Genomic DNA, 22,316 nt, shown 5'->3' with positions numbered 1-22,316 from the left:
GTTCTATCAAGCGAAACACGTAGAATCCAGGAGGAGAGTGGAAGGAGTGACACTGAGCGAGAGCCCGTGGAGTGCAGCTGCTGTTTCCCTGCGGCCGCAATAGGAAGCAGCACCCGCCCACTGGCGTTCATCTGTGCGAGAGGGGCGGTGAGATCGACGTCGCTCCTTGATTTATTTTATGTGCCTTGACAAACTGCACTAATTGTAAGTGCACATTTTTGAGGTTTTTAAAGATTTATTAAATGATGTTCAGATAGTCTGTGCTATGGTGGTCTCCTGTCTTCTAACTTAGCATACCCACACAGCGTTCTACCTACGAAGTCACTACATGCAGCATCAGACCGTTTTCTGCACACCAGAGTATTGAGTGTGACACGCTTTATTTTTTTAAACTTGTATTTTTTATTGTTTATTTCCAAACTGAAAACAAAGGGGAAAACAAAAGAGGGGGGAGGGGTGGGGAGTGGGTACAGAAAATAAGAGGGTGTGGGGGGAGGGGTAGTAGGGTATCACCTGTCATGCGCTCCTCGCAGGAAGCGTACATTCAAATACACATGAAACATCCTTAATCGGAGCTAAGTCAGTTTACCCAGTAAAAAATTTCCTTAATTCGTCGAGCCTATTGGATTTTTCCAAATGTATGTCTCCCACGGGTCCCATGTTGTCAGGAAGGTGTGGTGCCGGTCATGAATCAGGCTTGTGAGTCTCTCCATTGTCATTATATAGTTTATCTTGTGTAATACCTCAGTGATAGAGGGGGGGTCGTTCTGCTTCCAGTGTTTTGCTATTAGTGTTTTGGCTGCTGATAGGATCTGTGTTATCAAGTAGCCTATTTTTTTCTCTAGGACCTCGTTGGGTTTTAGTAGGAGCACTGTTTCTATGTCCCAGGGTAGGTCCAGGCCTGTTACCCCTTCTATTAGCCGCCTGATTCTCCCCCAGAAAAGAATTATCTTAGGGCAAGACCACCATATGTGCTTAAATGTGCCTATTTGGCCGCAGTTACGCCAGCACATAGGGGAGGTTAGTGGGAAAAAAGAGTGGAGGCGCGCTGGGGTATAGTACCATCTGTGTAGGACTTTCAGATTTGTTTCCCTGATTGTTGAGCACCGAGAGGCCCTGGCTATCCTTTCATATATTTCTTCCCAGTCCTCTTCTTCTAAGGGGTTCCCAATATCGCGTTCCCAGTCCGATATGTTTTTGCTTGTTTGGCCTTCATTTTGTTTCAAAAGTGTCTGATAAAATTGGGCAATCGCCCCCCTGTTGTAGTGTCCCCTTTGGGCAAAGGAATGGAAGCAGGCACACGGTCTTACTAAAGGTGCAGTTTATTGTGCCACCAAAGGTCCAACGTTTCGGCAAATAGATTGCCTTTATCAAGGAGAGGGCCCTCTCCTTGATAAAGGCAATCTATTTGCCGAAACGTTGGACCTTTGCTCAAGTACCTCTGGGATGTCTGGACCTCCCTGGATACAGCGCACCGGCAGATAAGTACCCCCCTCCAGCACCTACCAGCGGTGTGCATGTGCTTCTACATATGTAGTGTCCCCTTTGGAACAGACTCTCAAAATTTGTGAGTGGTCTGTTCCAGGTGTCTCTGGGCTGTATCGAGGCAACGAAGTGGGCCAACTGCATATATTGGAATATTTGTACACTTGAAATATCATATTCCTCTCTTATCCCCATAAATGATTTAATCTTGCCTCCACTTTGCATGTCTCCTAGCTTGGATAGTCCTTTCTCGTCCCATTGTTTAAAAATGTTCGAATTGTGCGCTGGGGTGAATTCGGGGTTGGATCTGATTGGTGTTAGGGGCGATGGGATGGAGGAGATCAGCTTGTGTTTGCAGTTTTTGTCCCAGATATTCAAGGAGTGTAATAAGACTGGATGATTCCTATAGCTTGGCTGTCTATTTGCTGTATTTACCCATAGGAGAGATGCGAGTTCCTCGTACCCAGCTTCCGACCTCTCTATGTCCACCCACTGTGTTTTTCCTGGAGCTGCGGACCAATAAATTATTGGGCTTAGTTTGGCTGCTTCGTAGTATTTAGCTATGTCTGGTTGACCCAGACCTCCCCGGGTCAGAGGGAGCACCATCAATTTTTTCTTGATTCTGGGTTTTCTCCCATTCCAGATGAATTTAGTTATCGCTCTTTCCAGGTCTCTTATTACATAGGTTGGGACGGTTACTGGGAGCACTTGGAATAGATAGAGTATTCTGGGTAACAAGTTCATTTTTACTGAAATAATCTTGCCTGACCAGGATATCTGATATCTTGACCAGGCCTCTAGATCTTTTTTCAGGCTTTTAATAAGGTTTGGGTAGTTTTCTCTATAGATGTCATCGTACTGTCTAGTAATGTACACTCCTAGATATCTCATTTTGTCAGGCATCCATTTTATTGGGAATAGTTTCTTTAGTGCACTTTCTGTTTCTCTAGGTATGTGAAACCTATAGCCTCTGATTTAGTGTGGTTCACTTTGAAATTTATAGTTTGCCAAATTCGTCTAATGTATCAAATAGGATTTTTAGAGAAGTTTCTGGGTTGGTCAGGGAAAGTAGAGTGTCGTCCGCGAATAAGGACACTTTATATGTATTGTTTCTATCAGCACTCCCTCTATCCCCTGGTTCTCTCTGATCCTTGATGCTAATACTTCAATGCACATGGCAAACAGCATAGGTGAGAGTCAGCATCCCTGTCTAGTTCCGTTAGAGACTTTAAATGGTGCTGAGGTGTAGCCTGAGGTACGTACTGTAGCTATTGGGTTGGAGTATAGCGCTTTAATGCCCATAATGAATTTTTCGTGTATGCCCATCTCCCTGAAAACTCGAAACATAAACGACCAGTCCACTCGGTCAAAAGCCTTCTCGGCATCTAGCCCCAGGACCAGGGTGGGACGTTGGTTCGCATTACTGTTGTGAATGATATTAATTATTCTCCGAATGTTATCGGAAGCTTGTCGTTCTGGGGTGAACCCCACCTGGTCCGGGTGGATCAGGGTGTTTAGTACTCGGTTCAATCTAGTTGCCAAAATTTTGGCGAATAGTTTTATGTCTGTGTTGATCAGAGAGATGGGCCTATAGCTAGAACATAGCGCAGGATCTTTCCCTTCCTTTAGTATGACGATAATGGAGGCTTCTAGGGATTCTTTCGGTGGGGCTTCACCATCTAGAATCTTGTTGAACCATCGGGCTAGGTATGGTTTCAGTATGTTTTCAAATTTCTTGTAATAGAAGTTAGTGAACCCGTCTGGGCCCGGGGCTTTAGAGTTCTTGAGGGATTTAATAGCTGCTGATACCTCCTCGAATTTTATTGGGGCTCCTAAATGGGCTGATTCAGATTTATCTAGTTTGGTTAATTTTGATCCTTTTATGTATTCATCTAGTTTTGTTTCTAGCTCCCTGTTATCTCGGCCTGGGTTTGTTAGGTTGTATAGGTCTCTGTAATATTGAACGAACTCTTTGTTAATTTCGGCTGGGTTGTAAGTTAAATTATTTTGGTTGGTTTTAATGCTACATATATTAAGGCTCGCTGTTTTATTTCGGAGTTTGGCCGCCAGTTGTCTATCTGCTTTGTTGCCTTTTTCATAAAAGGTCTGATTTGTCCACCTCATCGCTTTCTCAGTGTCTTCTATCAGTATACCTTTAAGTTCTGATCTATCCTTATCAATCGTGGCTCTAACGGTATCAGTTGGATTTTGTTGATAAATCTCTTCGTTATTGCTAATACTATTATTGAGGCTGTTTATCCTCTTTATTTTCTCTCTTTTCCTTTAAGAGGCGATGCTGATTACCTTGCCCCTTAGCGTGGCTTTGTGCGCTGCCCACAGAGTGCAGTCGCTGACTTGGCCGTTGTTGTTTAGTGTGAAATAATCTCGCATGGCGGTTTCTGTTTTTGGGATCCTGAGTAGGAGGTCGTTCATACGCCAGCGTGTGCCTGTCGTGGGCGTGGTCTGACCATGTTATGTTGTCTATATCTGCTTTTGTTATCCGGCCAGCCAATTCTCTAGATATAAGGAAATAGTCAATGTGGGTGTATTACCTATGCGGGGCCGAGTAGAAGATAAAACCTTTGGTTATGGGGTTCATTAATCTCCAAGAGTCGACCAGCCCGCTTGTTTTTATGTTTTGTTTAAGGGCAGTTGAGCTCCTCAATCTCGAGTGGTGCTCTTTGCTCGTGAGTCTCGCCTTGTCTTTAGTGCAATCTATAACTGTGTTTAGATCACCTCCAATTATTAAGTAGCCCTTCTTGTTCTGGTTTATTATGTCGAAGGCCTTGTTAATGAAACTCTCCTGGTCGATATTAGGGGCATATAGGCATACTACCGTTAGTTCAGCTGTGCCCAGTTTTCCTGAGACAATGAGCATTCTGCCGATCTTATCTCTTTTTATTTTTTCTACTACAAAGGGGACGCTGGTTCTAATCAGGATGGCTACTCCTGATTTTTTGTCTGTCGCTGGTGAGTGGAAGATGTGGTGGAAATTCCTGTCTCTTAGCCGGGCAGTATCTTCTCTATTTAGATGTGTTTCCTGGATCATATGTATGTCACTTTGCCTAGCTTTGAGATCCCTAAACAGTAGTCTCCTTTTCATGGGTGAGTTTAGTCCCTTTACATTCTGGGTGTTTAGTTTTAGTAATTTAGCCATGTACTTGTGGAAGATATTTTGCGTAGATAATCGCTACGGGCATCTTTTTGTTATTGGGTGTCCTGTGGGGGTTTGCGGGTTGTCTAGATCTTATTTTAGCTTGTTTTTTGATTGTGTCAATTTGGTTGTATACATGTGTATATCGATTGGGGTGGAATGGTGAGGGGTGTGGGGTAGAACTAAAATAACCTTGGGGGGTTTAACCTGGTATGGGGTAGGGCCCTCTGTTGCTTTGGGCCTATGACTCTGCTTTTGGGGTGTTTGGGACATGCAGAGTCAAGAAAAAGTGAGCGGTGTGTGTAGGGAGCAATGTGGTACTTGCAGTCTGAAAGGTTGCGAGCATATACAGTCAGCGTCTCTGCTTGGACCCACGTCGGTGGTCTGGCTTATTGAATGACCTTCCTTTCTAGCGAGACAAACTGAAACTAGAACACATACATAAAGGGATAAAACATAACAGTCAAACTTTTGGGGCAATCATAACGTGGAGTGGAACACAATGACATTGTTAGTTAAACTAAACAGAGTCTTTAGAGGAATAATAATGGCTTATTAGTGCTTCTAGGAGTAGTTTAACTGTTCTACTCTCTGTTTCTCTCCCTCGTGTCCCCCGCTGCTCGCGGCTCTCCATTTGAACTGGCATGGAGAGTCCGGGGTAGGGGCACCAAGTGGGATGAGCCTGTCTCTCCTATGCTCTCAGAGCTTTGCCAAGTTCAGATTGTCAAGCCTCAGTGTTTGGGGCATGGTAAGTTATCTCGGATTCCTTGGCACTCTGGACCACCTGTCTTGCCTCGGTTGCGGGTGTGTCTTCGTTGTGCCGCTCTTTAATTCCTCTGGAATCTCTAGGCCCAGCGCGGATATGAATTTCGGTCCGTCCTCTGGGGTTCTTAAGGTGGCTTGCTTTCCCTTGTGTGAGGCTTGGAGGCGTTGTGCGCTGTTTTCTTTTTGTTATTTGGCGTTGTGCGCTGTTTTCTTTTTGTTTCCATCTGTACCTGACATCCTTTCTTCTCAGGTAGCTTGTGATTTCTCTGAGTTCCCGTCTTCTGGCGAGTGTTGTTGGTGCGAGGTCTGTGAAGATCTGTAGTTCTGCATTTTCAAAGGTGATCTTGTCTAGGTTTCTGACTTTGTTGAATATTTCCTCTTTGATGGTATAATAGTGGAGCCTTGTAATTGTATCTCTGGGTCCTCTGTTTTCGAATTCTTTCGGTCTGCATACTCTGTGGGCTCTGTCCAGTTCGAGCTTGGTGTTGGGCGCTTCAGGGAGGATACTCTGGAATAATCTGTTGAGGTAGGGCTTGATTTCCTCATTGGGGACTGACTCTGGGATGTTACGGATTCTGAGATTGTGCCTTCGTGATCTGTTCTCTGCCTCTTCTTGGGCATCCTGGAGTCGGGCAATCTGTTCTTTTATTTAGGATATTTCTCCGTCTGCCTCCACTTGCTTTTCGGTGACCGCCTCCATGGCTACCTCCAATCCTGTTGTTCGTTCTTCCACCTCCACGACCCTGGTGTGGAGGCTCTGCATTGCGCTTTGCAGCTCCTCGTGAAACGTCTGCTTTATTTCTTTGACCCAGGCTTTTAGCTCGTTTCTGATGTCTGGGTTTTGCTCTGCGTCTGAGCCCGAGTCCGTTTCCTTTGGGTCTTGGGCTGCTTTACCTTTGCCTGTTAGTGAAGGTGTTGCTCTTCTTTTCGTGAAGAACGTGGAGGCTTCTGGTCTCCCTGACTTTCTGGGAGGAGCCATGTCGTTGGCGCTCAGCTGGAGGGTGTGCGCATATGTCAGTCCTCAATCTTTCTTTTTATGCTTTATTTGTCTGTGTTAGGTTATAGAAACTCAGAGTAAATCTTGTACCTTCGCTGGGCTTATCTCAGTACCACAGTTGCATCCCTTCACTTGGACATTTTGTTAGTGCATGGGTCTAAGTACATCGACCCTGGTTCTTTAGCATTTCGTTGGAGGTAGGCGGAGGGGGGGGAAGAAGGGGGTGTGCATGTGTTCGTGTGCAGCTTCCGGTTTCGGGCTTTAGTGCTCAGGTGGTGCCCGTGGTTTACAGTCTATTGAGCAGTGGGGTATCTCCCAGGCCTCTTATTTAGGTTTTAACCTCTGGGCTCCCTTCTTGGTCCTCTCCTGCAGATTGGTTATTTTTTTTGTCTCCCTCCTGCCCTCCCACCCTCTAGTCAGGGGGTCCTAGCGGCCATCTTGAATGAGGGGTATGTTTTGTGAGTCTTTGCTTTTGGGCTCCTTTTGGCTGCCTGCTGCAGATTCTTGTTGGGTTAGTCACTCTCAGGTGCTCCCCCTCTTGGTCAGGGCTACTCTGAGTTAGTTCAGGTGTGGGGGCAGGGGTGTGGGGGCAGGGGTGTGGGGGCCAGCACACCACTGCTAGCAATCCTGCAGTGTGTACTGGGTCTATATGGCCGCCACTCCTCACTTCACTCCCCCCGTCTTTGTGCCTTGGCTGCCTGGCTTGGTTAGGGCTCCCGTTAGTCAGGGCCCCCTCCACTTCTCCTCTTACCTTCGCCGCTCTAGTTCCCGTGCGGTTTACCCGCCTGATCGGAGCTTTCACTCGCGTGCGGCGGCCATCTTGGTGGACGTGTCTGGGGCTCCGGTACACTTTTGCGCCTCCGCGCTCACTGCCCATTCGAGTCGCCTCGGGGGGGCTTTGTGGGGCGCGGTGAGAGTCTCCCCCACCTGTGTACCTTTTTTTCTTTATTTGTGTGGGTTTTTAGGGCTTTGCAGGGCGTTTTTGGTGCCTGTCGCTCAGGAGCTCTCTGGCTGCACAGCTTCTTAGCTCGGCTGCTCAACCCCTTTCGTGACACGCTTTATTTATTCATACTTATGTGAGTATAATGGTTGAAGAGTAACACCACTGTATCTGCAAATTTTATCAACAGTATTACACTATATTTTTCCCTCACTGATTTTTTTGCATATAACGTTTCCCGCTCCCTCATCCCGTTCTTTATCTAAGAAAAAAAGAAGACTCTTTTCTAATGAAGGTTGAGTGGGGCGTTGTTTGCTGTATTTTACCTTTATTATATATTCTTTCTATGGAATTTCCACTGTCTTGTAGCTCGAGTGTATTTTCACCATCCACCACTGGGAGTCACTATCAGCATATTATTGCGTATCCTTAATTCCACTTATTGTGTAAAGGGTTTAACTACACTGTTATAAGTGCCAGTCCTGTTGCTTTTTGTTGACCATCCAGGGTGGATCCGGAATGTCCCTCATGGACAATTTAGGAGAGTGAGGTGAAATTGTACAGAGCTAGATGTTTTTAACGAACAATCTGAATTTCTCCACAAGAGGTTTCTGGAAAGGGAATATGGATCTAACAATGCCAAGGATGCTATAAACAAAGCTCCTCTTATGGATAGGAATTATCTGATAAAAACAAAAAAAGTCAAAAAGTAAATCTGGAAAGGGAGATTTTAACTTTGCATTTATTACTAATTATAACAGGAAAGCAGATAAAAGAACGAATATTACAGCATACCCCGCATTAACGTACGCAATGGGACCGGAGCATGTATGTAAAGCGAAAATGTACTTAAAGTGAAGCACTACCTTTTTTCCACTTATTGATGCATGCACGGTACTGCAATCGTCATATACATACATAACTGATGTAAATAACACATGTGTAACAGGCTCTATAGTCTCCCCGCTTGCACACAGCTTCGGTACAGGTAGGGAGCCGGTATTGCTGTTCAGGACGTGTTGACAGGCGCATGCGTGAGCTGCCATTTGCCTATTGGGCGACATGTACATACTTTTGAGTGTACTTAAAGTGAGTGTCCTTAAAGCGGGGTATGCCTGTATTAAAAGGCATTGGCACATTGTGAAAAATGTTCTTGGAGAATTTGTTCCAGAAAACCCTAATGTGAGATTTAGAAGAGCTACTGTAATACTGTATTAAAAAAAAAAAACACTTGCACTTAGTGCTTTATTCAAAACGAAAGAACCCATTAATAATTGGTTACTGTAGGTAAAGGGATTTTATGTATACACTACATGCAAGGCATGCAATTTTAGCGCTACAGATAAAAAAAAAATTCCGCAAATGTCACCAAAGAGATTCCAGATCACCAAACATTTAAGCTGTCAGACAGACCACGTTATCTATCGCCTCGAATGTCCTTTCCGGGCTACAGTAAGTGGGTAAAACCACGAGACCCATAAAAGTAAGAGTACTGGAGCATGTGGGTAATATCAGGAGGAAGGTTACCACACATTATCTGTCGAAAAATGTCCTCATACACCATCAAGGAAATCCCACTGGATTAAAATTCACGGGGATAGAACACATTTTGCCCCATTGGAGGGGTGGTGACAGGAATATTGAGCTCACAAAACGTGAGACATTTTGAAACTTTAAGTTAAAAACGTTGTTACCTTCGGTGTGACGGTGAGGGGGTAACCAGGCTCACAATAAAGGTTAAATCCGTTTGGTTACCTCTGATCCATATACAGCTCAACCCCGTTATAACGCGATCCGTTACAACGCGAATCTGCTTATAACGCGATGCAAGCCTGGCTCCCAATTTTTGTATTTATGAATACTTTACAACACGATTATTGGTATCTTAAATAACTTATTGTACAATGCATACAATTGTGCATTATTTCTAACGCGATCCGCTTATAGCGCGATGTGATTCTTTGGACCCCAAGCACAGCGTTATAAGGGGGTTGAGCTGTATTTGGGTTCGGGAGTGTCAGCTCTTGGGCTCAGCGATTGTACAGTACATGCTTGTTGTAAAATTATGCGACAATAAAGAATGTATGTGTTTTTACCTTTCCAGAAGTGCCAGCTAGCAGAGATTGCTTGGCTATGAGTTTCAAGGGGGGGTATATGGAGAAAGTCTTGTCAGAATGTGTCTAGCTAGTTGGGGTCCAGAGTTGCTGGATACCCCAAAAATGTACCCGGGAATCAGGTTGGATTCCCGGATACATATAGGCTGTGAGGATTGGAACTCGGTCCCACCCCCGTGATTCGTCCCGTGACACATTGGGGGAAGCCCCTCGCACGTGAACTGCACGCGAGTGCCGCATTACTCCTGCCGGCACCGGACCTAGGCTCTGCCCCCGCACCGCCTCCTGTGGCACAACGGAGGATGCTCCTGTCTCCAATACACGTGGCATCGCATGACCAGAAACACTTGAGGGGTTAATGCTAACTTCATTCATTACTCCAGAGCTGGGATACACTCCCCCTGCCTATCAGTACACAGTCTATGTGTGATGACTCACTGCCTGCAGCCTTCCCATTGCCTCCCTAGGCTTTATATGCTCAGCCAGCCCCTAGGCAAATTGGCTGAGCATAAACTTGTGTTTATGTACGAAGTGGTTGCCTCAAGCATCCTGCTTCCCTGCTGTTGCTCTGTGCATTCTGCTTGATATCTTCTACCTTTCACCTCAGCTTTAACCCGGTAGAGACCTCCTCTGACCCCTGGATCTCGGCTACGCACACAACCATTCTGACCTCTCTACTCCTGGACCCCGGCTACGCACAACGACCATCCAACTTCTCCAATTGTAGACCACGGTGAGTATTACGACTATCCTGACCTCCACTACCCTGACCCAGCTACACGACTATGATGCTGCAATCCGGACGCGGTTGCGCGGTTGTTGGTCGGTGTATTCTAACATCCCCACCTCAGCCCTGCGGTCCCGTCCTGTTTGTGGTGAACACTCATTAATAGTTTTTTTGGCTAGTGGTTTTATTTATTTAATTGATTTGTTGGCTAGTGCTTATATTTCTTGAATTGGTTAGATAGGTGTTTATTTAATTGTATTGTTATGTTTTGGAATAACATAATTTGTATTCTTTTGCGGTTTTGGTGATAATTTTTATTCATGTGTACGATTAGGCTTTTTAATTCTTTTATTGTTGGGGTATTTAGGTGCTTGTGTATTTCTTTTATTATTGTGTATTTTTGGTCTTAATGATTTGTATTAGGTTGACCATTGAGTATTATATGGGTATGAAATACTACTGTTCCAATCAATGGGTGGAGGGTGGGTTTAGTGGGGCTGTGGCGGGTGGTTCGACCTCCCGGGTGAGTAGCAGGGGAGGGTGCGTTAACCCTTTAATTACTATAACGGTTATTAATTCCTAAGGTGATTAAGGAGTTAGGGACCATTAGATTGTATTTCCCATGTACTTTTGCAGGCAATGGAGGACATGGACCTGGAGTATGCTGATGAGGATGCCCTTCATGATGGCAGGGGTAAGTAGAACATTTTATTTACTTAATTTATTCTGGCTGGCTAATGTTTGATTTTGAATGGGCAAATGAGCTATTATTCATATCTGGATAATAATAATTTTGCCCATCACTGTACTGTATGAGTTGGGGAGAGGGGGTGGGGGGTTGTTGTTGGGGTAGAGGAGGTGGGTAGTAGGGTTGTTGTGCATATTTTTGTTTATTGTGGGTAGGGGGATTGGGTAAAGGGGGTAGAAGCCCCAAGGATGGATGTTTAGACCTACCGGGTGGTAGCGGGGGGTGTTAGTCCCTTCATTACCCTAGCGGTATTAACCGCTAATGTAATTAAGGGGTTAACTCAACCCGCAAACCCGCCCCCCCCCCAGGCCTACACACCTGCTAAGGAATTGAAGTTTAAAACATACTGGACACCTAACAAGCTCCTATTGAACCCCCAAAATAATTAATTAAAGGAATTGAAGTTGCCTGTAAATGCATTTTTATTGCATGGGATTCATGCATGGGGTCTCCAGTGCTGATATTAATGGGTATCAGCTCCGGAGGCACCCGGCATCAATCAGATGCAGGAAAAAAGCATTTTTTTTCTAAGTCCTCTCTCACCACCTTCTCAGCAGGTTGAAGAAAAGTTGGCACGAGGATCGCCATTCTAGAGCTGTGATTAGCATCGATAAACTAATTGGGGCTACTAGAATTGCACGAGTTTCAGAACCTGCCGATAAGTGGCTTATCACCACTCGCCCGGCGATGTGTTTTGGACGGCTGTAAAAATTGTCGATTCATGCCTTTATTACCCACTTATCGAGGCTTACTGAATAGCAGAAGTCATTTCGGCTAAAATGGCCTTGATAAGTAGGTTATCGAAGCTTCTAGAATAGGCCCCCTATGTCTTTATTCCTATGGGTGCTACCCATGAATACTATATAGCTGCCGAAGAGCCGAGCAATCTGCTTTCAGACGAAATTCTCCATAGAGTAAAATGGGAAATTTTGGCTAAAAACAGTCCTACTGGCCGCTTTGGCGCATATAGCATAAGCCCCTACATGTGCAAACCATGTTCCAATTAGACAGATTGCAGGTGCAATTTATACATGTATTATGCTTAAAGAATGACCTGCAAATGTTTTAACTTTAGCCACATTTTGTACCAGTCTCAGGGCTGCCGACGGGGGGGAAAGATGGGACAGTTATCTCGTGTAAGTCAGAACATGATTTCCATTTGATGGGCTCTTCCCACCAACCCCCTCCCCCACATCAACAACTGTGCCCAGCTCAAGGATGAAGTCACAGGCCCTAGGAAAGCTGTCGGCAGGCCTGATCACTCTTGTCTCCTTTGGTAGTACCTGGTTCAACACAAAAACATTGATCTATCATTAAAGATGGACAGAGTTGTCTCTGTTATGTTCACAAATGTTCACATAAATATTCATGCATATTTGAATATAAGAAAAAAAAATTGGGGGAAATTTGCGTAACAAAAAACAAACAAACGTACTTTCTATATTTTTGCCTAATCGTAAACAATAGAAAAATTCACTAGAAAGCTACTGACTTTTCTGCGAGTTTTCTGAATAAAGCAGATGCCTCAAATGCATGAACATAGTTGAAGGTTTTGCGTATTAACAATAGAACTGCACCTCTGCCTCAGGGAGAACAGATTAATGCAACGCGAAAGCATGAAAAAGGAGGGGAAACAGACAGGCCAGGTGACAAAGAAGAAAAAAAGAAATGAGAGAAAATAGATCAGTGAAAAGGAGAGGAAAGAGCAAAAAATCAAAACAAAAAGTACAGATAAGAGAATACAGTAAATAATGTATAGAAAACAACGAATGTTTCACTAAACTCTCAGACAGTATTTTAGGTTTTAGTTGTTAACATGTGTTAGTGGTTATCATAAAATTATATTGTATGTGCAAAGCATCATGTATAAAGTAAATGTACAGTAGAGAGAAGTGGAGCCCCTGCCCCCAAAATATCCTGTGTAAATGTTATGTACTGTACTATATAGGCAAAAAACTGAGCTACATTTTTTAACAAGGGAGATCATTAAAAAAAAAAAAAAGGATCAGTTGTTCCTTAAATATGAAACTTAAATCTCATGACTATTTTTGGATGGGTCTCTACATTAATGTGATATTTTATAAACTGCAGCTTCAATGAGCTGCACTTTACATTTTACTAACATTGTTTCAATTTTAGAAATTAAAAAAAGATACATTATTTTAAATGCCTACTAATCTGAACAGTTTGTTGCTATCAATTATATTTGCAAGAGTTTACTGTATAAGAGAAAAAGTTGATTCTGATGTTGCCTTTTGCAATGTCACAGACAATTGTGACATCACAGTGTTCTTATATCTCCATACTCAATGTTCACTAACTGTCTTTGGATAGTCTGTCTTCGCAACAAACAAACAGGCTAAAAGTTCTTAGGTGACAAAGCACAATATTCTACGAGAACAAGACCATACATTTGTTAATAAGATTGTACTTTTCTACAATCATTGTTGTTGCTCCTGGTGATTAACAAGCATGACTAGAGATCACCTTCTCAAAAATTTTTTTTATCAGAGATCTCCTATATCTTCCAAACTCCAATAGTAAGATTTTGCATGGAGCTACTGTAGTGTTCATTGAGAAGGACTACAGCCACCAAGTACTTCACAATCTGAACAGCCAGAGAAAGAGAAAGGAATCCTGCAATCTCACTGTGCACGTTGACACCAATGTCTTCTTTGTGCACAGGAATGTCCTGGCAGCTATTAGCCCCTTTGTGCAGGATATGATTTGCGATGTGGAACCTGCCGATGACATATCTATCACCATTGACACCAGTTATATGATTCCGGAGTCAGTAGAACAGACTATAGATTACTTCTATACAGGTAAAGTAATCTTGTCAGACAGAAACATAGAGGACTTGATCCGTGGGCCAAATTCTTTACTCTTCTAGCGTTGAGAGACAATTGCCAGGAGTATCTGGTAAAATCCATGCATATGGGAAATTGCATTCGGAAGCTCACTCTGGCTGAGGCCTTTGACAGGAAGGAAGTTGGGGACAATGCCTATGCCTGCCTTCAAGATGGATTTTACTCTATGGCTTCAGGGGGAGAAATCGGATCAGGAATGAGCAGGGAACTGCTGGAAAGCCCTTACAAGACCTTCTCCCATTTGATAAAAGATGAGGACCTTCACGTGCTTAACGAAGATCAGGTGCTACTGTCTGTAATAAAATGGGTGGAGCACAATCCAGCTAAGAGAATCAAGTACTTTGACAACCTTTTTTCATGTGTTGTCCTGCATGGAGTCTCTGACAAAGTACTCCTACATATAAGCAAGCAGGAGCAGCTGGTAATGACGAGACCATTAGCTCAGATCAAAATAGACAGTGTCCTCAATAGCCGACAGCAGGATCCTGATTTTCAGAGCAACCCTGTTAATTTTTTGACCTTCCAAAGGAAGGGTGCGCACCGAGATACAGTGCTTGTGCTAGGAGGCCAGCGGTCAGACAACTCATTCAGTGAGAGTGTCTTCGCATATATACTGGAAGAAAATCGCTGGACTAAACTGACTGATATGCCATACAGAACAACAGCACTGAGTGCCATCACCTCAGGAAAGTTTGTATACGTCAGTGGTGGTGCCACAGAGGAGATGTCTGCTCTGAAGTCAGCTTGGAAGTATGACATTTATGCTAACTCATGGAGCCAAATGCCTGATTTGCCAGTAGGCCTGGTGTTTCACACCATGGTGGTCTGTGATGGTTCTATCTACACAGTCGGGGGTAGTATCGCCCCTAGAAAGTTTACCTCCAACATCTATCGTTTTGACAACGTGAAGGGGAAATGGGTACTGGCTGGCAAGATGAGTGTGGCGATGGATAGACCAGAGGTGGTCACCAGATATGACAAGATCCTCTACATTGTGACAGGGAGTTGCACTGTGAATGGAGTACTCTCCCGCATTGGTGTGGTGGATTGCTTTGACACAGTTAGGGGGGAAGTGGTACTGTGCATGAGTTTTCCCATTAATTTCAAGCACAGACCCCTTATTTTCTTCCAGGGCAGCAATCTCCTGTGTTTGCAAAGCCACACCCAATGCTTGGAGATACATCTGCAGACAGTCAAAGGGAATATCTCAGGTAGGACTGTGCCACTGATGCCCTTCGGCTACAAAATGGGTATGTGCCAGACACTGTGCCATATTAGCGATAGCAAAGTGTTTGTGTGCGGGGGGATTATATCTACAGTGGCCAATCTTAGAGAATCTTACGCTATCAACGAAAATGCCTGCATATATGACCAGCAGGCCGGTGAATGGCAAGCCTTAGTTGCACCACCAGAAGCTTTAGACTGTGCAGCATGTTGCAAAGCACAACTGCCATGCAGATATTTAGACAAGAGATAAAGTACTGTATATCAGCAAAGAACAAATAAAACACAATTAAATAAACATGACTACCTTTTATGATGATTGAATGTTTTTTGGGTGGATGTCAGGTAATGAATAATTAATTATAATTTTTACAAAATATATTAAATTAACCATAAGGGTCTTCCTAAAACATAGTGACAAAAACAAATAAACAGCGCACAAAAATGTTGTGTAAGTGCAAACAATATGAAAAATAAAATAAAACGAGTGGAGTGCAAACAAAGTTGGCAACAAAACTGTGCACTCAAGTGGTTAAAACGTTACCTTGTAACAAGGTCTTAGTGATGAGTCGGCTGCTATCCACGAAAAGATGGCTCACAGCTTAGTAAGTTCAAGAAATACAAGAGGAAAAAGCACACAACTCATGGTGTAGTATACAAAATAATATATTGGTGAGGATGACAAGGGTGAGTATCACACGTACAGGAAATAAGTTATTTAAGTCATGTTTATGCATTAACCAGCATGGTGTTACCGCAATCGACAGGAGACTACCACAGGTGGGCTATGCCATCAGCTGTTCAGTCAGATGTACGGGATGTTTCCGGAGGCGGCCTTGATGGTAAAGAAGTGGGGTCCACAGAGCTAATAGCTCTCCTCTGTGGGAGGTCCGAACCGGGTCAACGGGGGAGTAATAGTCCAAATAGTCACCAGAAAAAAACACTGAGACCAGCGTATAAACCCCACACAGTGTTTCCGGATCAAAGCTGCACAGAGACAGATGCCGTTATCACAAGCTGTATATGCACACACTGAAATGGAAAAACTAGCATTTCAAAAGTTGTCAGTAAGTGTATAGAGCACCACTCTGGGCTACAGCATAAAGCAGACTCACCTATTGAGCGAGGGGAGATGGCCAGTAACATAACCGTTAAGCCCCGAGGCAATGTGACGGAAGACGTACTGCCGTAGCCACCAGTATCGTAGCTCAGCTGTATCTTATTAGCTGCTACTGGTCGCCGCTTGAAGAGAGCTCACAGAATAATTAGGCTTTGGTCCCACTGCGTCCGGCGGCGCGCCCGGCCACGTTCCTCACCAGCAGGGGTATTTTTTCCTATCCGGTCCCAGTCCCCCCTCGCTGCACGGCTCACAACGTGCTGTGACGCGTCAGCCGCCAGGGGATGCAAGAAAATTGTGATCCCGAGCGGTGACGCGTCACGTGGTGCGCTGATGAGCCTATCGGGGGCGGGGGCTGTCAGACAGCTTCCTCCACAAGGTAGGGTGTGTGTGTGTGTATCAGCGTGTGTGAGGAGGGCATTTGTGGGGGAAAGGGGAGGGAGCGTGAGCTGCTTACCTTACAGCAGCCCGCAGCAGCTCTCTCCTGCAACCTGGGAGACCGAGCCTGTGGAGGGAGGGAGGGGGGAGGGAGTAGCGGGTCCCTCCGCTCAAACCATGCCCCCCTCCTCCCACTCCCGCCCCACTCCCGGCTCCCTACAGACTGCATATCGCGGTCTGTGCGTGACAGCGAGCCGCCTGTCTGCAGTGCGGGCGCGCTGACTGAGGGATCGGGGCCTTAGGCTGCGGTCCCAGTAATGTCTGTGACACGCGCGCCCGGCGGGGGGGGGGGGGGAGGGCGGGGCATGCACAGCGCTAACCGCGATCTGCGGTTTGAGGGGAGAGAGGGAGCCATCCCCGGTAGGCTGCAGAATCGCCCCCCCCCCATACCTGCAGCAGGACCGTGCCACCCCCTGCAACATGCCCCCCCTGCAGCATCGCCCCCCCTTGCAGCACTGGGTCACCCCCGGCAGGCTGCAGAATCGCCCCCCCCCCCATACCTGCAGCAGGACCGTGCCACCCCCTGCAACATGCCCCCCCCCCCCTGCAGCACCAGGCCACTCCCTGAGGCAGCGGCCCTCCCCAGCCTGATGCAGTCGGCTCCTCACTCCCCCCACCCCATACCCCTACCAGCATCTCCTGAACACGGCATGATCATCCACAAGGTAAGTCTTTTTTTAATATGTATTGTGGGGCTTGGGGGAACTTTTATATGTATTGGGGGCTTGGGGGAACTTTTATATGTATTGGGGGCTTGGGGGAACTTTTATATGTATTGGGGGCTTGGGGGAACTTTTATATGTATTGGGGGCTTGGGGGAACTTTTATATGTATTGGGGGCTTGGGGGAACTTTTATATGTATTGGGGGCTTGGGGGAACTTTTATATGTATTGGGGGCTTAGGGGAACTTTTATATGTATTGGGGGCTTATGGGAACTTTTATATGTATTGGGGGAACTTTTGTATGTATTGGGGGCTTGGGGGAACTATATATGTATTGGGGGCTTAGGGGAACTTTTATATGTATTGGGGGCTTAGGGGAACTTTTATATGTATTGGGGGCTTGGGGGAACTTTTATATGTATTGGGGGCTTGGGGGAACTATATATGTATTGGGGGCTTATGGAAACTTTTATATGTATTGGGGGCTTAGGGGAACTTTTATATGTATTGGGGGCTTGGGGGAACTTTTATATGTATTGGGGGCTTATGGGAACTTTTATATGTATTGGGGGAACTTTTGTATGTATTGGGGGCTTGGGGGAACTATATATGTATTGGGGGCTTAGGGGAACTTTTATATGTATTGGGGGCTTAGGGGAACTTTTATATGTATTGGGGGAACTTTTATATGTATTGGGGGCTTGGGGGAACTATATATGTATTGGGGGGGGGCTTGGGGGAACTTTTATATGTATTGGGGGGGCTTGGGGGAATTTTTTAATGTATGGGGAGTTTTTTTTAAATCTATTTGATGTGTGTGTGTATATAAATATACCCAGTGCAATTTTATAGGTGCAATTTATCTTGTGCTAATTATTATGTTTTGTCTTGTTGTTATGTTCATGTTGCTGATACATGACGCAGTCTAAGAAATGCTTTACTGCGCATGTCCGGGACTTTATTATGGTACTATGTACCTTTAAATCTTTTCCCATAAATACACGGACACACAGGGACTTTATTCATTCAATTTTACCCCTGAGGAAGGAGGCAGAGGCTTCCGAAACGCTTTGGGTGGTCCCTGATATCACTGTGCGTTCTATCAGCTGTCCTGATCCCCGCAAGCCGTGTGGTGCTGCTTCTTCACTGAAGCATCTTTGAATTTGCCGCCATTAGCTACCCACGCCACCGCGAGAAGCTGGTGATCCTGCGGCTTCACTCTCCAGTAACCTGGCGCTTCTGCGCATGTCTGAACCACAGAGGAAGGAGGCAAGACATTCAGACTGCTTCCCCTGCATTTGCGGTAGCGTGGACAGACGTTCCATCTACGGACTCTGCTAACTACACGTGGCAGACACCAGAGACGCGCAGGAGCTGCATCAGTGCTCTATGAGAGGGGATACTCTCAGACTATCCACTGCCATAATGCCATCTAGGCTCCGGTAAGCGGGCATTTCAGCCAGTCACAGGATATCGTTGGGACCTATAATATTGTCAAATTTGTCTCATATGTTTTTATGATATATTAAATGTTTTTTATTTAGTCATCTGTGTGGTTCAGCAACATTGTTAGTCATTGTTTGTTTGTCTTGAGTGTTTACAGTATTATACTATGTTTTCCTTTTTTATATTTCATGTTTGATCACCGTCTGCTGAGATCATCATTGAATCTGCCATACGCCATCGGGTTGTATATTCACTTTCTTTATATTTATATATTATCTGTTAGCGCCATTGATACCATTACAGTTCTATTGCTATCATCTGACTAGGGGTCAGAGGTGTATCTAGGCTGCTTTTCATTTATATAATTACATTACATATATTTTTCTTCTTTTGTATTTTATATATATATAATTTTTTATTAGCGCTACCTATTGTGTTTTACTGTCCCCTGGCTTCAAACACTTAACACCCTACCTTATCTACAGTAAATATCTGTTGTTGTTTTTTTTTTTCCCCTCTCTCCACACTGTTTTAGCCATAGATTCTTTTGTATATCAGTATTGCTTGACCTGAAGAAGAGAGGAGAACTCTCGAAAGCTTGTCCTATGACATAAATTGTTAGTCCAATAAAAAAGGTATCACCGAATACTGAAGAACTAATTTATTCTGCACTATATATATATTTATATATATATATATATATATATATATATACATACTGTGTGTGTGTGTGTGTGTGTGTATATATGAGAGAGAGAGATGTGTATTGTTTTTTTTATATGTATTGGGTAGGTGGGTTTATTGTATGCATTTGGGGGTGGGGAGGTTGCATTTATTTGAGGGGGTGGGGATTTTTTTAAATGTATTTGAGGGTGGGAAGTTTTTGGTATATATCTTGTGGGTGGGGGGAGGGAATGAGTGAGCGTGGGGTAAATGACAGATAGAGAGGAGAGATGGGGTGAGTGAGGAAAAGAGGGAGTAAGGCTGCTTCCTCGCTAGCGCTGAGCGGGCGGCGTTTACCACGGTTACTTACATATATAGATATATGTAAGTCCCAGCTAACGCGGTACTCGTGCGTGGGCACACCCGCTCACCCGCGCTCGGCCCGTATATAAACAAAAAAGACTAACTTTCTAGCGCTCTCAACTACCCGCAATGCCCCCTGCGCACGCTTGCGTAAATGCCAGGACTCCCTGCGCTCATTCTTTCCAAGCATGAGCGCGCTCAACGCCAGCGGGGTCGCAGCCTTAGTGAGAAGCAGAGGAGAGAAATACATGCGAGGCGGGAGAGTGAGATGGGGTGAGACAGAAGGGAGAGAAATACATGGGAAGGGAGGAGAAAGAGAGGGAGCTCGTGAGGTGTGAAATGGGGGGGGGGGGGAAGCGGCGGCGAGCAATACTGCCGACACGGGGGTGGGATGGGGGGGGGGCTGCTTAAAATGTTTGTCCCGGGCCCCACGATTTCTGTTGGCGGCCCTGACCACTAGTGTATTACGCATATTTGCAATTTCTTTAGAGAGATAGCTGGCGGCTCTGAGACACCGCTGAGAGCCTGACATGCACAACCATGATGCCGAGGAGGGAGGCCTCCGCAGACACTGCCCCTTGAGGATCCCAAGATGGCCGCTTAGCTCGCACTACAGAACTAGGCCAGAGCCCATTCACCCGACTGAGGCTGAAAGGGAGAGATTCGTGGGACGGGTGCCCCTGCTCCAGTCCAGGTGTGCGGGTGGGCTGCGGTGCCGGTGACAGCTGTAGTGCCGGCGTAAGGCAGGGGACTTTTGGCCTGGGCTGCGGCGGGAGAAGGAGCTGCTGCTCCCCCAGAGGACCATATCGAGGACTCACAGGATCGGGCAGCCGGAGACCCTTAAAATGCCACACTCCAGAGACTGACAGCATTGGAGTGGAGGAGTGCGAGCGGATCCCCCGAGACGCAGGTTGAACGGGGATACCTAGAAATTAAAAAAGAAGTTGGAGCGCAGAGAGAAAAAGAAGGGGAGGGAGTATTAAACAAAAGTTCACTTTATTGTGCACTGTACAATTCAAAACTTACAATCAATATTAGCTGTGTGCCCGATGAGGATCCTAGGTCCGACCACCGCTCTCGCCGTCACCACCCTTGCCTCAACCTTCTCTCCTTGCCTAGGATCACCGCGGATCAACGCTGAGTTCTAAAACCGGAACTCGGCCCGATGCTGGATGGTGGGCGGGCTCTCTCGCGAGAATACACTGCCAGGCAATGTAGGGAGGCTGACGTGCGGGGAGAACTAACCAGACACCTCAAACAGGCTGGTAACACACTTGGAGATGACGTGTGTACCTAAACCCCAAAACAGTCCCTCCGAGGGCACCCTGCCTATGGATTCTAGTGGAGATAGGAACAGCCACATTCGCAAAGGCAGTGCAAGGCATTAAGGTGATGGCACAGAAAAAGTGTGTGCCTCTTTTGGGTTTTGCTGTCTGATCACCAGGACCTGATTACGGGAGACCAGGCAATTACACCTTTATACTGGGATCATATCACTGAGCAAAGCAAGATGATGAAATAAATTGTAATTTATTCACTTAAAATAGGCAAACACACAATGTTACACAAAATACGGGTTAGAAGCACACTTACTTGGGACTGGGGAAACAAAACTATACTCTACTAGGTGCCGGGACTCCAACATCCAGAAGTATACTCCCAATAGACACTGACCACTAGCATCACATATGACTGCAGGGGCTGCTAACTGCAGCAATGCAGGACTGCAAGCTTTGAATTGCCCAGGCTGCCAGTACCAATGCCCTCTGGTTGGTCATCTTAGTCAGGGGATCTGTGAGGACACTGTAACCAGTCACTAAGTCCCTGTAGTACTGCTGAGAGTCCCTGATCTCCCTATCTAATTGTTCTCTCTCCCTCACTATACTGTAGTCAGTCTGATGGTGAGACTTCTGAGGCTTCATAGTCAGGGGGTCCATCGGAGCACTGTAGCCAGTCACTAAATCCCTAGTGGACTGCTGCCTGTCTCTGACCTTCCTGTCTAACCTGGCTCTCCCCATCATAACACTGTATTCAGTCCGATTGGGGGGCTGCTGACCGCCTGGATCTACCAGGCAATCAGTCCACGGGGTCCCCCCGGGCCTATCCCTAATGGGGACCCTCTGTCTCCCTAACCCCCCTCGCTTTCACTCACAGTGGGGAGCTGCGAGCCGGGGAGCGGCCTACCCTTGCTTCTCAGAGCCTACGCTATACCTGCAAGGTACCACTACCTGGTCCCTTGCTACATCTACCTTAGCTAGAGCTCCTGAGGCTGAGACCCAGTCCAAACACATACCAGGTCCACAAGCAGATCTGCATCTGCCCGCTTCACCTCCCGGTATACCTCACTGCACTCTGATAGTTCCCTACGGGTCACACCGTCCGAACATAAGTCAAAGTGGGGGTATATGTCGGGTATAGTCTGACTCACCTGCCTGATCCCTCTGAGGTCCTTTGCGTATGGGGGTTCCCAATGTAGAGGAGTGTAAACTACCATAGTGGGCATCAGTTCTGACTGCACCGGTTCCAGGGCAACTGCCCAACTGTGGCTCTCTGTGACCGGTGTCACGAGAGCATCCTCTCCCTGTACCTTCACCAGCACCC

The 22,316-nt window shown here is 45.8% G+C and overlaps 1 protein-coding gene across 1 annotated transcript; it reads left to right on the top strand.

The window, feature by feature from the left end:
• Nucleotides 1-6,381: 6,381 nt before the first annotated feature.
• On the top strand, nucleotides 6,382-15,277 carry LOC142495019 (calicin-like). Its single transcript, XM_075599911.1, is given in 4 exon segments — nucleotides 6,382-6,405; nucleotides 7,947-8,050; nucleotides 13,442-13,800; nucleotides 13,803-15,277. Coding segments are annotated over 4 exon segments (1,962 nt in total).
• The last annotated feature ends 7,039 nt before the right edge of the window (nucleotides 15,278-22,316 follow it).

This window comes from Ascaphus truei, chromosome 1 (assembly GCF_040206685.1).
Source record: "Ascaphus truei isolate aAscTru1 chromosome 1, aAscTru1.hap1, whole genome shotgun sequence".
NCBI classification, from domain to species: Eukaryota; Metazoa; Chordata; class Amphibia; order Anura; family Ascaphidae; genus Ascaphus; species Ascaphus truei.
This window is presented reverse-complemented; position numbering and strand designations above follow the sequence as displayed.